The sequence below is a fragment of the Bombyx mori genome, chromosome 27 (assembly GCF_030269925.1).
Source record: "Bombyx mori chromosome 27, ASM3026992v2".
NCBI lineage: Eukaryota > Metazoa > Arthropoda > Insecta > Lepidoptera > Bombycidae > Bombyx > Bombyx mori.
Window position 1 is genome coordinate 3,440,797 of NC_085133.1, and position 13,984 is coordinate 3,454,780.

At 39.0% G+C, this 13,984-nt stretch overlaps 1 protein-coding gene across 1 annotated transcript; it reads left to right on the plus strand.

Annotated features, from left to right (window-relative positions):
• Positions 1 to 281: 281 nt before the first annotated feature.
• On the plus strand, positions 282 to 13,167 carry LOC101738787 (nuclear factor interleukin-3-regulated protein). The gene is made up of 2 exons (XM_004923553.4): positions 282 to 3,300; positions 10,993 to 13,167. Exon 2 carries the CDS (start codon positions 11,038 to 11,040, stop codon positions 12,130 to 12,132), a length of 1,095 nt encoding a protein of 364 aa, XP_004923610.1. The 5' UTR covers positions 282 to 3,300; positions 10,993 to 11,037; the 3' UTR covers positions 12,133 to 13,167.
• Positions 13,168 to 13,984: the final 817 nt, after the last annotated feature.

Sequence of the window (13,984 nt, forward strand, 5' to 3'; positions counted from 1 at the left end):
ATTAGAGGAAAATTAAAAAAAAAATTACCATCGGTCCTTTTTTTATTGCTTAGTTGGGTGGACGAGCTCACAGCCCACCTGGTGTTAAATGGTTACTGGAACCCATGGACATCTACAACGTAAATGCGCCACCCACCTTGAGATATAAGTTCTAAAATCTCAGTATAGTTACAACGGCTGCTCCACCCTTCAAACCGAAACGTATTACTGCTTGACGGTAGAAATAGGCAGGGTGGTGGTACCTAGCGCGGGAAAAAAGAAGTTTGACATAAGCAATTTTTTTTTCTTTTTATTTAGAAGAAAAGGTTTCGGTGGATCTGTAACGATATAAAACTGATATCCAATTTCGAAGGAGTGCGTTCCAAAGGAGATTTTATTAAAAAAAATTATCGGACTATTTAATAGAAAACGCATCCTTTGAAATCATTCTTTCAATTCATGAATGTGAATACATAACGTTTTCCGGGTTTTATCTATTCTTTTCCGCCTGAGCCCTATCTTTTTTCGTGCTAACTGCTTTAAACACTAAACGAGCATGACCTTGGGCCGTGTACCTAGATTTTTGCACGTGACGCTATTTACAATTCTTGCTACATTTATTTCGAGGAAAACTACGGACGAAAACAAGTTTTTATGTTTTTGTTTTAAATGTAGTCTGCATATTACGTCCCCGACTCTTATACAAGAACGATTTTCCGTCTTTTTTTTTTTAAGAGCAAATAAATCTAAAAAGTTCCATGGATTTTTTTAAATTTTATCTGTATTGTAAGCAAATGCTTCAGTCGGGTTTAATTGTGCGCCATTATTGCACACTTAAATCCGAAGCAATAATAAATTGATACAATAAAACAAAACTCAGTACGATCGTTCTCAGAAAGTCTGCCTTCCATTTATATTACGATCAATACATGTGTAATAAAACTAATAATATAACAGCAGTAAAATCCAGTTTACATTTAATATAAAAAGGGTTAACCGTAGTAATACCTATAATTTTTTTTTTATTGCTTCGTTGGGTGGACGAGCTCACAGCCCACCTGGTGTTAAGTGGTTACTGGAGCCCATAGACATCCACAACGTAAATGCGCCACCCACCTTGAGATATAAGTTCTAAAATCTTAGTAATTTACGCATTACTGCTTCACGGCAGAAATAAGCGGGGCGGTGGTACCTACCCGTGCGGACTCACAAGAGGTCCTACCACCAGTAATTACGCAAATTATAATTTTGCGGGTTTCATTTTTATTACACGATGTTATTCCTTCACCGTGGAAGTCAATCGTGAACATTTGTTGAGTACGTATTTCATTAGAAAAATTGGTACCCGTCTGAGATTCAAACACCGGTGCATCGCTCAACACGAATGCACCGGACGTCTTATCCTTTAGGCCACGACGACTTCAAAATGTAAATTATATATGTAAATTACCATAATATATTCACAGTTTCTGTATTCGCGGAATATTTACGGAACATTACCTACTCCGCGAATAAAGAGTTAAAAATAAAATCGGTGTGGTTTTCACTGGGCGAAACAAATTGATTCGTGTCATAACATAACTTAGGTTTCAATAAAACCGCGCGCTCCTTTTATAGTATTAGATATTAGAAGATACATAGCATATAATATTATTAAGATAGCTAAATAGCTTAGGTTTTCGGTTACCATGTCTTAACCAAAAAAAACAAGGAACCAATCTTAGGGGTATTCGCTTTGGAAATATGAGCCCTGCGGAAAAAAAGTAGGTAAGAGTATTTTTATTTATTTATTTTCCTTACCATAGTACCATTTTGTGAATTTCAAATTATTTTAGTTTTCCGTATTCACTATCTACTCATTAGTTGTGTTATTGGTGAAAACTTGTTTGATTTTTGTTTACCTATCTTAAATACACTATTTTGATATGTTATATAAATATACTCTTCGTTTCCTAAATAAACAAATGAATAAAAATATTAAATGTACAACGAATCAGACAGATTTAGCTTGAAGTGTCTACAGCAGGTATAAGAAAACGGAAAAATCAAATTACACATAATATTTCCGTTGCAAAATAATTTAGGCGTCTGCTGTATTATCTTGGATACGACACGTGCAAGGAATAACATTGCGAATCACATTTAGCTAAAGCTGAGTTACAATATTGTTCCTTGCATTTGACGATTAAAAAAAAAAAGATGAGTAGGTAGGTACGTGTCGTTAAAATGACTGGCAAGCGTTAAACAAAGCAAGGTGATCACCCTATCGTATTTTTTGTAGATGACTCATTCTAAGGGCGTTAACTTCTACGTCGTAGACAAAATACGCACTAACCCGAGTTCGTAGACCTTTCAACTTTCAAACATAAAAAAAAAATCGAATCTACAGTCCCAAAAACAAACAAAAAAACATTTCATTTCAAACATCAAATTACGTGTTTAGAATTGTTATTTATTAACCACAATCTTAATAAATTTAATTAATAAACAACTCGGAAATTAACGTCACACGTTAATAACATACATAACCAATACATTAATGGTGTCAAAACATCAAACGTAAAAGTCGATCGAAACAAAGAATTTGGTAACGCGCAAATTTCTAAAACTGAATATTCAGTGCGAAAATGTAACAAACAATGTTACGGAACGCGAACGTACGTACGAAAAAAAAATATTACCCAATTTAAGTAAACCAAGAAAAATATCTAAGAAATTACGCCATTACAAAATTACTAAACAGTACCGAAAACCTGTGTCAATCGATTCCTTGGTTCATAGGAAATCTGAAAAAAAAAAAACCTTTAGCTTTACCGTACACATGACTCAATCGCGAATTAGCTAAAAAAAATCGGACACTACATTGAGTCAATAACGCCGCCAACTAAAGTGATTACACACAACAGGGCAAGTTACGTAAATACACACACTAATACATAAACGCACACGAGCACAGTTAAACGCACACATAGCAAGACTGTGAATGTGTGAGTGCTGCAGGCCGGGTCTCCGAGGACCCCACTACAAAATTTAGTCGCACTCCAGACAGCGCAAAGTGTAGACGTGTCCAAGCAATTGGAACAACGCAACGCCATTCGCATTGGATATTTCGTCATAACAACATTGTGACAGTGAATTTACATTTATATTTTTTCTGGACGTGAAAAGTGGGAGTGAAATTTGACATTTTTAAATTTTGAAACTGTGATCTTGACCGTTGAGCGGTTGTGATTTTTGTTTTTTTTTTTGTGGATTTTTGACAATTCGACCGCCATTTGGATAATTCCAGCAAAGGAGTTCTCAAACACCGCAAATATTTTTGTAAGTATTTAAATTCGTTAATTTGCAAATTTCTCATTTTTTCCCAAAATGTTGTAATTAAAAAAAAAACGCGTACAATTGTTGGAGGTAGGTAGTTGTAAAAAGTTTACGAAAACTAACGAACTTTATTGAAATCTTTCGTGTAATTGCTATTTATTTAGAGATTTTTTACGTTTATTTAAAATTTACTTCAGAAAAAAATTGTTGTAAATAAATGATGTTCCTAATTGGAAATAAATCATTTAACGTACAATTTGCCAGAAACAGAAAGTTTCTCCGACGGGGAATCGAATTTAAAATTAAAATCGTTTAAAAAATTAGAATTTTCCTCAAAAGAATGTTCGGGATACCCAAAAAAAAAAAATGCGTCGTATGAATATTTTAAAATCAAATTTCGAACTAGGAATTTCAGCGGAATACGAAATGAATCATTTTCTGAATAAGAATTTCCTGATAGAGAGCAAAGCGCTTCGGTTCAAAGAAATGTTTTTGCACCAAAGTCCAATGACTTCGCGCGCTCGAATTTGTTTACTCACGTATTTCAATATCGTGCCAAAACTTCTATGTTAATCATTTGTTCAACAACAATTTTTACGTATGATTATTCTTTTAAAACCGTTATTATAAAATAAAAAAAACAAATGTGTTCTTTTTTTCTAAGAGGCTCAAATTAATTTAAGTCTTATGTGCGTATTGATTGCTTAATAATTTCTGTACGCTATTATTGTATCAGATAAAGTGTATTTTATCGTAACGTGCTAAAACGTAACACGACCGTGTTGTTCTGTCTCGCCAGACAGTCGTATATTGATAAAAAATATATTATATCTGCTCCGAGCTAAATTTAAATGTCTGTAAAAATTTCGTATGATAAATGACGTAAAAGAATATATATTTACAACGAAACTGGATCAAAAGTCGGGTTTTCACGGACCGCAGTTATTATATTTAAAAAAATTAATGTTGATGGCAAATTTTAATTTCTCAAATTGTTATCGCTTATGTTTGTCGTTGTTTGAATTATGTTTTCTAAATGGTTTACGCGTAATTGTGGTATTGCGCTCTCGGTTCGCGACTGCTGGATGCACAGTGTGTCGTAAGCAGAACCTGGCACCGCGGCTCTGTCGTAAGCCATTGTGAGTCGCTTACACAACTGGTTCAAGGTTCCAGGCCGGCGTGCGATCGCCTCGGATGTACGGAAACTAGACTTTATTCACATCAATTCCATTATCGAAGAATTGCGCGGTATTTTGTTTTTTTTTTAAATACTACCTCCGTGTCCACAGAATTTCGAACATCATTTTTTTTATTGCTTAATTGGGTGGAGGAGCTCACAGCCCACTTAGTGTTAAGTAGTTACTGGAGCCCAAAGACATCTACAACAGCTGCCCCACCCTTCAAACCGAAACGCATTACTGCTTCACGGCAGAAATAGGCAGGGTGGTGGTACCTACCCGCGTAGACTCACAAGAGGTCCTACCATTAGTAATGATTCAACCAGTAATAATGAACCAATTCTTAATCCCATTTAAAATTCAAACGTTGCAGAAATTCGATTAACACAATTTCTTTATTGTTGCTTGTCGTTTGCAAAAAAATTGCCGTTGCATTATGTTTCCGCTGCTCACACACCGACCGGCCGGTTAACTGGTGCAGTGGAATCGATCGCCCCATGTAAAGGCCAGTCTGTATCGCGTGACGCAATCCCCGTAGGGTAACGGTGTGGTTGCGCAACTAACTGCAACATGAAACGTAAAACAGATAATAACAGGAATCGCTATGAATAACACGCTTATCGGTATAACTTTATCGAGTTTAGTGTGTGTGTCATCTATAACGCCTCGTCCCTTTGTCCTTACCAAGGTTCCAAAGACGCCGGATTAAAACCAAATGCGCTTTGAATTCGGCCGCTGATTGCTTACGGAACCCTCAGACACAGCTCACTGAGTTTCTCGCCGGATCTTCTCGGTGGGTCGCGTTCCGATCCGGTGGTAGATTCTGCGAAGCCCCGTGAGCTCACCTACTAGTTAAGGTTACGCTGAAATAGCCTCTCAAGGCTCTCAGCTAGGTAGGAAAAAAAAGCTTACGGTACGAGCCAATTTGCAACTCAAGTATTGGACGTGTAAAGTCATGACACTCGGGTCAATGTACCGACACGGAATCGTTTAGCACTTATCGACCGATATGCCCGAAACATATAGTTGTTATTTACATTCATACTGTATCGATTCGCCATTTTTATCTGGACACAAAGAAAACGAAGGCCGCTATCAAAACTTTCCATTCAAATCGATTACGTTTATACACAAAGAGGCGTAGCAAATAAATAAACAGCAGTAACGCTGAATGCATTGTGTATGATGTAATACAGGAACTTTAGAACAAGGTTCCCCGGAAGACATTACCAGACCAGGTGAGGTCAGGACGTGCATTTTATTATCACGCGCCGTGAACTGACTCTGACGAATGTCAAAAAACCTGAACAAGTAATTTCGTCGTGTCACTGTCGAGTCTGTACTGTGGCAAGATAGAACAAGGAAATATAGAACTCGTGCCAAAACAATATCGGATGTTCCTTCGGGAATTTCTCTCGTATAACACCGATGAGTAAATCGAAGCACAAGAATGTCAATCGACGTGAGAACCAGTCGAATCACACTCGGTACCAACGAGCGACTTCCGCGCCAACTGAATCACTGAACAATCATCCCGACAGTAATGAGGTCATGTACACAACACTAAGCGTCACTAATTGCCCAAAAAGCCGTTTTGACAGCGCCGTTATACCAAAAAGACCATCACCCAGATTAAAAAAAAAAAAAAACTTTACAAATATTAACTCGGCAAACGGTTACGTAATTAAACAGCTTACTGGCTGTTTGGATTTTTGGTCATTCTCGCGGCAGCTCTCCTGACGTACGTTTCACGATACCGAAAAATCCTTACGTAATTTTTTTTACGCGCAATAACAACGATAATTCCATCGACGCGAGGACGGGCAAAGATAACTTGACCTATTTTTTTTTATCTCGTTCGTTCGTCTGTAACCCACTTCGCGGTGTGCGTGCGTGTGTGTGCGTGCGCGCGTTTGTCACAAAACTGGACCGCCGTTGAGGTCCCACGTGTTGATTGATGCGCTGTCACGTATAATATACTAGAACTGTGTCGCAATAATTCAGGTACGGTACGAAATATTAAATATCTCTTAACTGACGTTAACATCGAAAATACCGTAACGCTTCCGATGAGTCATTCGATTAAAAACAATGAAACACGCTCTCCTATGATATTCCTTGAAAAACACGTTTCGTGTTACGTAATATGGTACCGAAGCAAAATTCTCCGAATCTAGAGCACGGAAACAGACTAAACGTTTCTTAATAACAACAATTAGCTACAGGTATAAAACGAAGGTCACGTAACCGGGTCTCTTTGTTCCGTAACGACGTGCACGCCTGCTCCGTGGATTATCATTCATGAAAAAAAAAAAAAAAAAAACAATTTCCGGAAATACATTACGTATAAGGGCCTTGGCACGTTTACTACGAGTCGCGCAAACGCCCGTGGATGTTACGAAACGGAACCTTGACACCAAACCATTATCGCGAGTCGACCGATAGAGGCCGCCCCGAAATAAATTCCCGCCCGTTTAATTGGGTCTCGCGATGCAAACGCGAAAAATATCGGTCAAGTATACCGGGTTTTACGGGAAAATAAAAGATTTGAAACGCTTCCAGGTTAGGTATCTGTGCCTCAAGTCGAACCTTCGTCGAAATATACTAGAGGTCGAGGAGCCCGCCTAGTTTGAGACAAAACAAACGAAAGAACGCTTAGAAAGTTTTCAAAACATTTCTAATCTCGACATAATAGTCGTCTACAGACAATGAGCACGTAGGCGCCAACCTACAAACGTCTATTAGATCATTGGCACGATCGATTCAAAAACTTATTCTAATTTAATTTAATTAGTTCTATCGCATTTTCTTGTTAAGCTGTGGTAAAAAAATGACATTAGAGATGGCCGCCGGCCAGCCTACTTTTCCCGCGCATTAAACGTCAAGCGCGTGGAAAGTTACCGACGTACTACTTTCTCTACTTTTTCCAAGATGGCCGACGTCGTTCATTATTTAAACTGAGGTCAAGAGTGTTGTTATTTTATTTAACGGTCATAGAATCTATATTGCTTTTATTGAATTCAAATAGGCGAAAGATCGAATTAATGGTTCGTGTGCGAACAATAAAAACTTTTGCAAAGGGATCCGGTGTTTGAGTAAGATGTATATTTATAGATTCCTTGACCTGACTCAAGTTGCCTGAAAGAATGAAGCCGTGTATTTTTAAATGTGTTATTTGTCGTTAGCGCTTCGGCGTTGGAATTGTCTCGTGCATCATTTTCGATAACATTTGAACTCGGTATTTCCCACGAGCGAGCGTTCGAAACGGAATGACCGTAGTTCGATCCTCAAGGGCAAGTCCATTATCACCATTAAATCCGATGGATATTAATTAAGTTTTCACGTTTCGGCATCACGTTGCAGTTTATGTAACTGCGCTGAGAAGACCGAACGTGCTTCGGTTTGTTGCGCAACGTCCAACGTGAGGTTCAAGAGCGGACACGTGTCTGTGGCCGCGTGACCGCCGCCGCGAGAATCTAGCACGTGCGCCGCACGCCGCTAGGATAATCTCGCCCTAACCTCACACGATACTAGAGCATTCTCCAGATACACAAACCTGGAACAACCAATCATATTTAAAATCAATAATGTTCGAAATTCAAAATTTCTATTTCGAATACAACTTGCTTGTTGTAATTTTTTTTTATACCCTCAAATTATTACGGCTACTAACTTCAGTGGCAATAAACAAAAGATTAATTTTAAAACGTGTAATTTAAGTCTTAGTTCTCGGTATTAACTAATACACTTACTTAACCACTAGATTAATGAGATTTTGAGGAATTCCGATAACGGCCGGTAGCAGAATTTGTTTGTGCCATTAAAAATTATTATGTAAATGACGTTCCGTTTTACGTAACCGCCGTTACGGGTACATACGTGATAAAAATATGTAAATATTCGTTTAGATTGTCATCGCAACCGAATCTCGACCTCGGGGTTAATACGAAAGATAAAACACATTGTAACTTAAATTATTTTCGTATTGCGTAACTTTCGAATATGCTCCATATAAATAAATCTGTTATCAGTGTGTTTGTGAAATACAAAGAACTTTGTACGGTGACTCAGTTACGACCGACAAGCCGCCACGAACATCGATAACTTGATTACATGAAATTGTTCTTTAATGTCTTACGAGAGAATCGACTATTACCAACAAAAAAAAATTAAGTCCTACTCAAAATGCACAGATTATAGCATCGAAATGCTTAATGGAACTTTTTTTTTAATTATCGCATCGATCAGCATTGAGACACACACACACACAGCCTCGAATCGAAAATAAACTCTTCGAGAAACCGGTGACGAAATTTTAATAGCTGTTTCATAACAGTATTACTAGTTAAGTGCACGAATGAACCGTTTCTTGTACCGTACGCCGCCAGTTTTCGGATAGCGGTACATAAGCAGATGATTAGCGATCGGCCTGTACTGATACAGACGCGTGACGTCATCGAAAAACCATGACCTTCTGCTGTTCAGGGCAATCGTAAACATAAAATTTTATATACAACATTGTTTCTAGTGTGGCAACACATTATGATGGAGCAACACTATAAAAAAAAATCTGGGCGTATTTAGCATGTGTGTTGTATTTAATTAAACAACAAATAAAAGTCTGTAATCAAAAGTCGATGACTGCATATGTACCTATTCTATTACAGTAGTCCGTATAAGTTTTATCTGTTGAAGATATAAAATGTTACAGTACGTTTTAACCGGTGGTTAACTGTCTGTGCTCCGTCGACCGTCACCGCGGCTACGTACAAACCGGACAATTATTTTTCTGTTTTAATCCACAATCGAATAACTAAGAGAATCGACCAGATTTGACATCGCGAGGAAATAAAAAAAAAAACGAATTCCATAATTTTCAAACGGGCACAGAGAATACAAATAAGGCCAGTGTCAAAAATTGCGGGTGTTCACAAAACGTTCCGTTACACGGTGGTTTTTTTTTTCTTTGGAATTAATAGTGATTTGCATTAACCAACCAATGATGAAATGTGGGCGTTTTAGGTTTGAGCCCGCAATAAAAATTTAAATGAGGGATTTAAATATTTATATCTAACTGCACAATATAGAAGTAACGGTTAACGTTTTGAATTTTGAAATTCAGCTAATCAGTATAAATAATCGAATAATTTCTATTTATCACAAAAGTCTTCGTGAAGCTAATGAGTACAGGATTTAGAATTCGCATTGCTCGCCTCCATTGACATTTCTATCGACAATGAACTCCAATTAAATGTCTGTACGATTATTTGTTGAACAGTTATCCGCGTAACGGGTGCGCTCGGGCATCTGGGTCGACCCACTGACACCGATGGTGTCGCCGATGCCGCTTCGAACGGAACGTATCAATAATCATACAGCCTAACGATACAGACCGTTAAAACACGATAGAATTTCTAGTTATTCAAAATTCGAATTTCTATTAACAATAATACCTATCGGAAAACGGTAAATTTAAAATTATCTCGAGTCGCTCGAAATTTAAACTGTTTATTCTTTAAGGCCCGTCTAATGAGGTTTTTCTTATTATGTCTTCGTATCGTGTATTTCGTGAATGTGTAATTTCGTATAATACAGCTTAGGCACGTGTTTATTGACAGATCCTTAGGATAGAAACGTATGCAAATTTCATCTTGAAAAGCATAATTTGAAAATTTGGAAAGGCCTCACACGTTGCCTTCGCGGGCTGCGTGGAAAGGAACGTGACTTTCTTATTTTTTTACACCGGCCAGTATTGATAACATTGTTTTGAAATTTAGAAAAAAACGAACATGTCAAGATTTAATGGCGTCGCTCGAAATGTAATCACAATGGCGGTTTATAAATGATTCTTGTATTGTTTTTCTCGGATAGGTATTAAACTTGATAACAATGCGTTTTGGTGTAACTTTTTTATACATCCCGTCTCGAACGTACACATAATTGTCGATTATCAGCTGAACACTTAGGATTCGTTTTCTATATGTACATACTAGTTAACCAAATTCAATATGTCCGAACCTTTCATCTCCGATCTTAGTCAATACAAAGGTCTTAGATTCATTACATTATTCATAACAGTTTCGATTAGTTTTTCGTCATACCTTTCTTTTTTAATAATACAAATTAATATCGGCCTGGTTTAAATTATTAACAAATTAATTACTTCGTTTTTTTAATTGCCAATAGTAAAAATAAATATTTTCGATAATCAGCATGCTTGATTAATTAATCCGCCACGGATCAACTGTATTGTTATGACCGTACAAATCCAGCGCAACCTTTGAAACTCGATTTGTATAACGAACGTTAAGAAACTGAATTCATTAATGAGTTTGACTAACATGAAGGGTGTAAAAAGCGGTTAAAATGTGGCAACGCAGTTACACAAAGGTGATTCCACGTGCAAAGTTGCGCCGCGGGAGGTTGCGACACGGTTTCTGCAATCAGTTTCGCAAACGAACTTAGACTGCAAGGCTGCATATTTCATGTGCTAAATTTAGTTCTCTTTTTGTTGCAGAACCACAGTGAGGATTCGTGCGGACCAGTCACAGTCCGCCGAAACATGGTTGCCGAGTTCATCCTGAGCCAGCAACAGCTGCTGAGCGCAGGGGCCGGTGCAGCCCTAGGGCCCGCCCCAGTGCAGACCCGCGCTCCTCCACCACCGCGCGCTCGTCTCTCCGTCTCGCCGCATTTCCCGATGGACCAAGCCCCGCCTTCCAACGGCAGCAGCGGCGACAGCCACGACTACGGAGCCTTCGACTTCAAACGCAAAGACTTCTTCGGGCAACGCAAACAACGCGAGTTCATACCGGACAGCAAAAAGGACGACGGCTACTGGGACCGCAGGAGGCGCAACAACGAGGCAGCCAAGCGGTCTCGCGAAAAACGCCGCTTCAACGACATGGTCCTGGAACAGCGCGTCGTCGAACTCTCGAAGGAAAACCACGTCCTCAAAGCACAATTAGACGCCATAAAAGAAAAATACGGAATATGTGGAGAAAGCTTGATAAGCATAGACCAAGTCTTAGCCACCTTGCCAACGTGTGATCAAGTTCTATGTGTGACAAAGAGGAGTAAACTTTCAGGCACAGCCTTGTTTCCGGCCGCTCCTCCTCCGCCCCCGCCGGCTCCACCAGCTTCTCCCCCGTCTCCCCCACCACAACGCGCCCCAGAGCCATACCAAGAAAGGATTCCCGTACCCGAAGCATACTACCCCCACCCTGCCCACTACGAACCACCCGGTTCAGTTCTCAACTTGTCCAGATCTCGACGTGCCCCGTCTCCTTATGAGCTATCTTCCTTATCTGGATCCGGAGACGAGACCGCCGAGCAGTACGCCCCAGAAAACAACTGCCTTCCTTTGAAACTGCGCCACAAATCTCACCTCGGCGACAAGGACGTCGCTAGCGCTCTGCTATCCCTCCAGCACATAAAGCAGGAGCCGGGGCCCAGGTCGTCCCCCTCCTGGGACGGCGAGGGTTCTAGCGACGAGCGCGACTCCGGGATCTCACTAGGAGCAGAATACAGACCGCAACCGGAAAGGCATCCGGAGGAGGAGGACGCGCATTTGAAGGCTGAGCTGGCACGGCTGGCCACAGAGGTGGCGACGCTCAAGAACATGATGCACCAGAACAAAACCCGCGCGCACGAGCACTGAGCGCGCCGGCCGCCGCCCTCACCCGCCTCGCCGCCCTCGCCGCTCTTCGGCTGACCAAGTTACCACGTTGTAAAGAGATGTTATATTGTATGATATCGTGCAGCTGTAATCGGCTAAGCCGTCTCGCCTATCGTAACCCTTCCTAGTAGTTGTATGTCATACTCGTAGAATAAGGACGCGCGTACCTCCAATGACGCCCGATCCTCACACTACACACTTTTCGAGCAGATAAAACGTATCTACTCAGTGATAGAATTAAAAATGCATTTTTTAGTGATGAGATATGTATATGTAATATAAGTTATAGAAGTAGATCTGTTTCATCTATTCGAAGATTCGATAGTGAAAAACGATGGCTAAAGACTATTTCTCTTCTAAGTTATAGCTTGTAAGATCTAATTAAGTCCCACTTAGTTTGTTATTTATGGATATAAATATGTATATATCTCGAACCGAGAAATCCGTTAAGTTCCAAACCAAAAAAAAAAGATCCTCTGAGTCGATGGAATCGCGATGTATTTAAGATGTAAACCCATTATCACGTCAACAGATTGTATTTAATATTCAGTATAAGTATACCAGTGCCTTTGTCAATACATACATACCTTTATACTAATAGCTACCTAAAGGAAATATTTTTGTACATTTATAATAAGAAAGATGCGATTTCATTCATTATTTATCATTGTCAAGTCAATCCTTAACACGTGTCGCCGAATCAGACGAACTCGATACGAAAAATGGTTTTAGATTTTGTAAATAGTTAAACGTGTGTTGGCTATCGAGTTAGGATGTGACTGCGAAACATGATAGGGTATATACAAAAACATTAAATGTCGAATCCTAAGAAGGCTAGTTGAGTATTTCAGTATATGTTCCGTAGTATTGCCCTATAGGGCATGTGATAGGACTGAAGGGAAGTATGTAACTAAGTATTTAATTTATTGTTCGGACCGTGAAGGAGGATTTTACAATTTATTATCTTTGTATAAGAAAAACTACGATATGAATAAATTGTGTACATTAAAAAACTTATTTATGAATTTTATTTCCGAATACCCGCAAACGTTGATATGAAATGGAAATCATACCTAGATGACATTCTGAATCTGGGGAGCTAACAACAACGATACCCTAATAATACCCAGATATATTACGATAACAGGTAGAAAACGAAATACACTTTCGAATACAAGTTAAAAAAAATTATTTCTTAGATGGGTGGACGAGCTCACAGTCCACCTGGTGTTAAGTGGTTACTGGATCCCATAGACATCTACAACGTAAATGCGCCACCCACCTTGAGATATAAGTTCTAAGGTGTCAAGTATAGTTACAACGGCTGCCCCACCCTTCAAACCGAAACGCATTACTGCTTCACTGCAGAAATAGACAGGGTGGTACCTACCCGTACGGACTCACAAGAGGTCCTACAACCAGTAAAAAATTGCAGTAATTGCTTGTGATTGTCAGAAACAGAATTGCATGTCAAAACATTTTTGAAATCTAGCGTCTGTTCCAAAAAAAAGTCAACAAAACGTTGAGTTAATAAACAGCGAAATATTCATAACTAGATTCTAATGGATACCAACAAATATTAAAATTGAATTTACCAATGTTTTTTCAATCGATTTTTCTTCGTTATCCGGATAAATGTATAAGTTTTGCTAATGGTCAGTAGTCACCGATGTCATACACATCGACAATGGTAGGGCTGGAGCTTATCAAATCAAATCAAATCAAAAAATTTTTTATTCAACATAAATGAAAGTACATACTTGTTGAACGTCAAAAGAACTACCGCCAATTCACAAGAACTAGCCTCCGTCCTGAGAAGAATTGGCAAGAAACT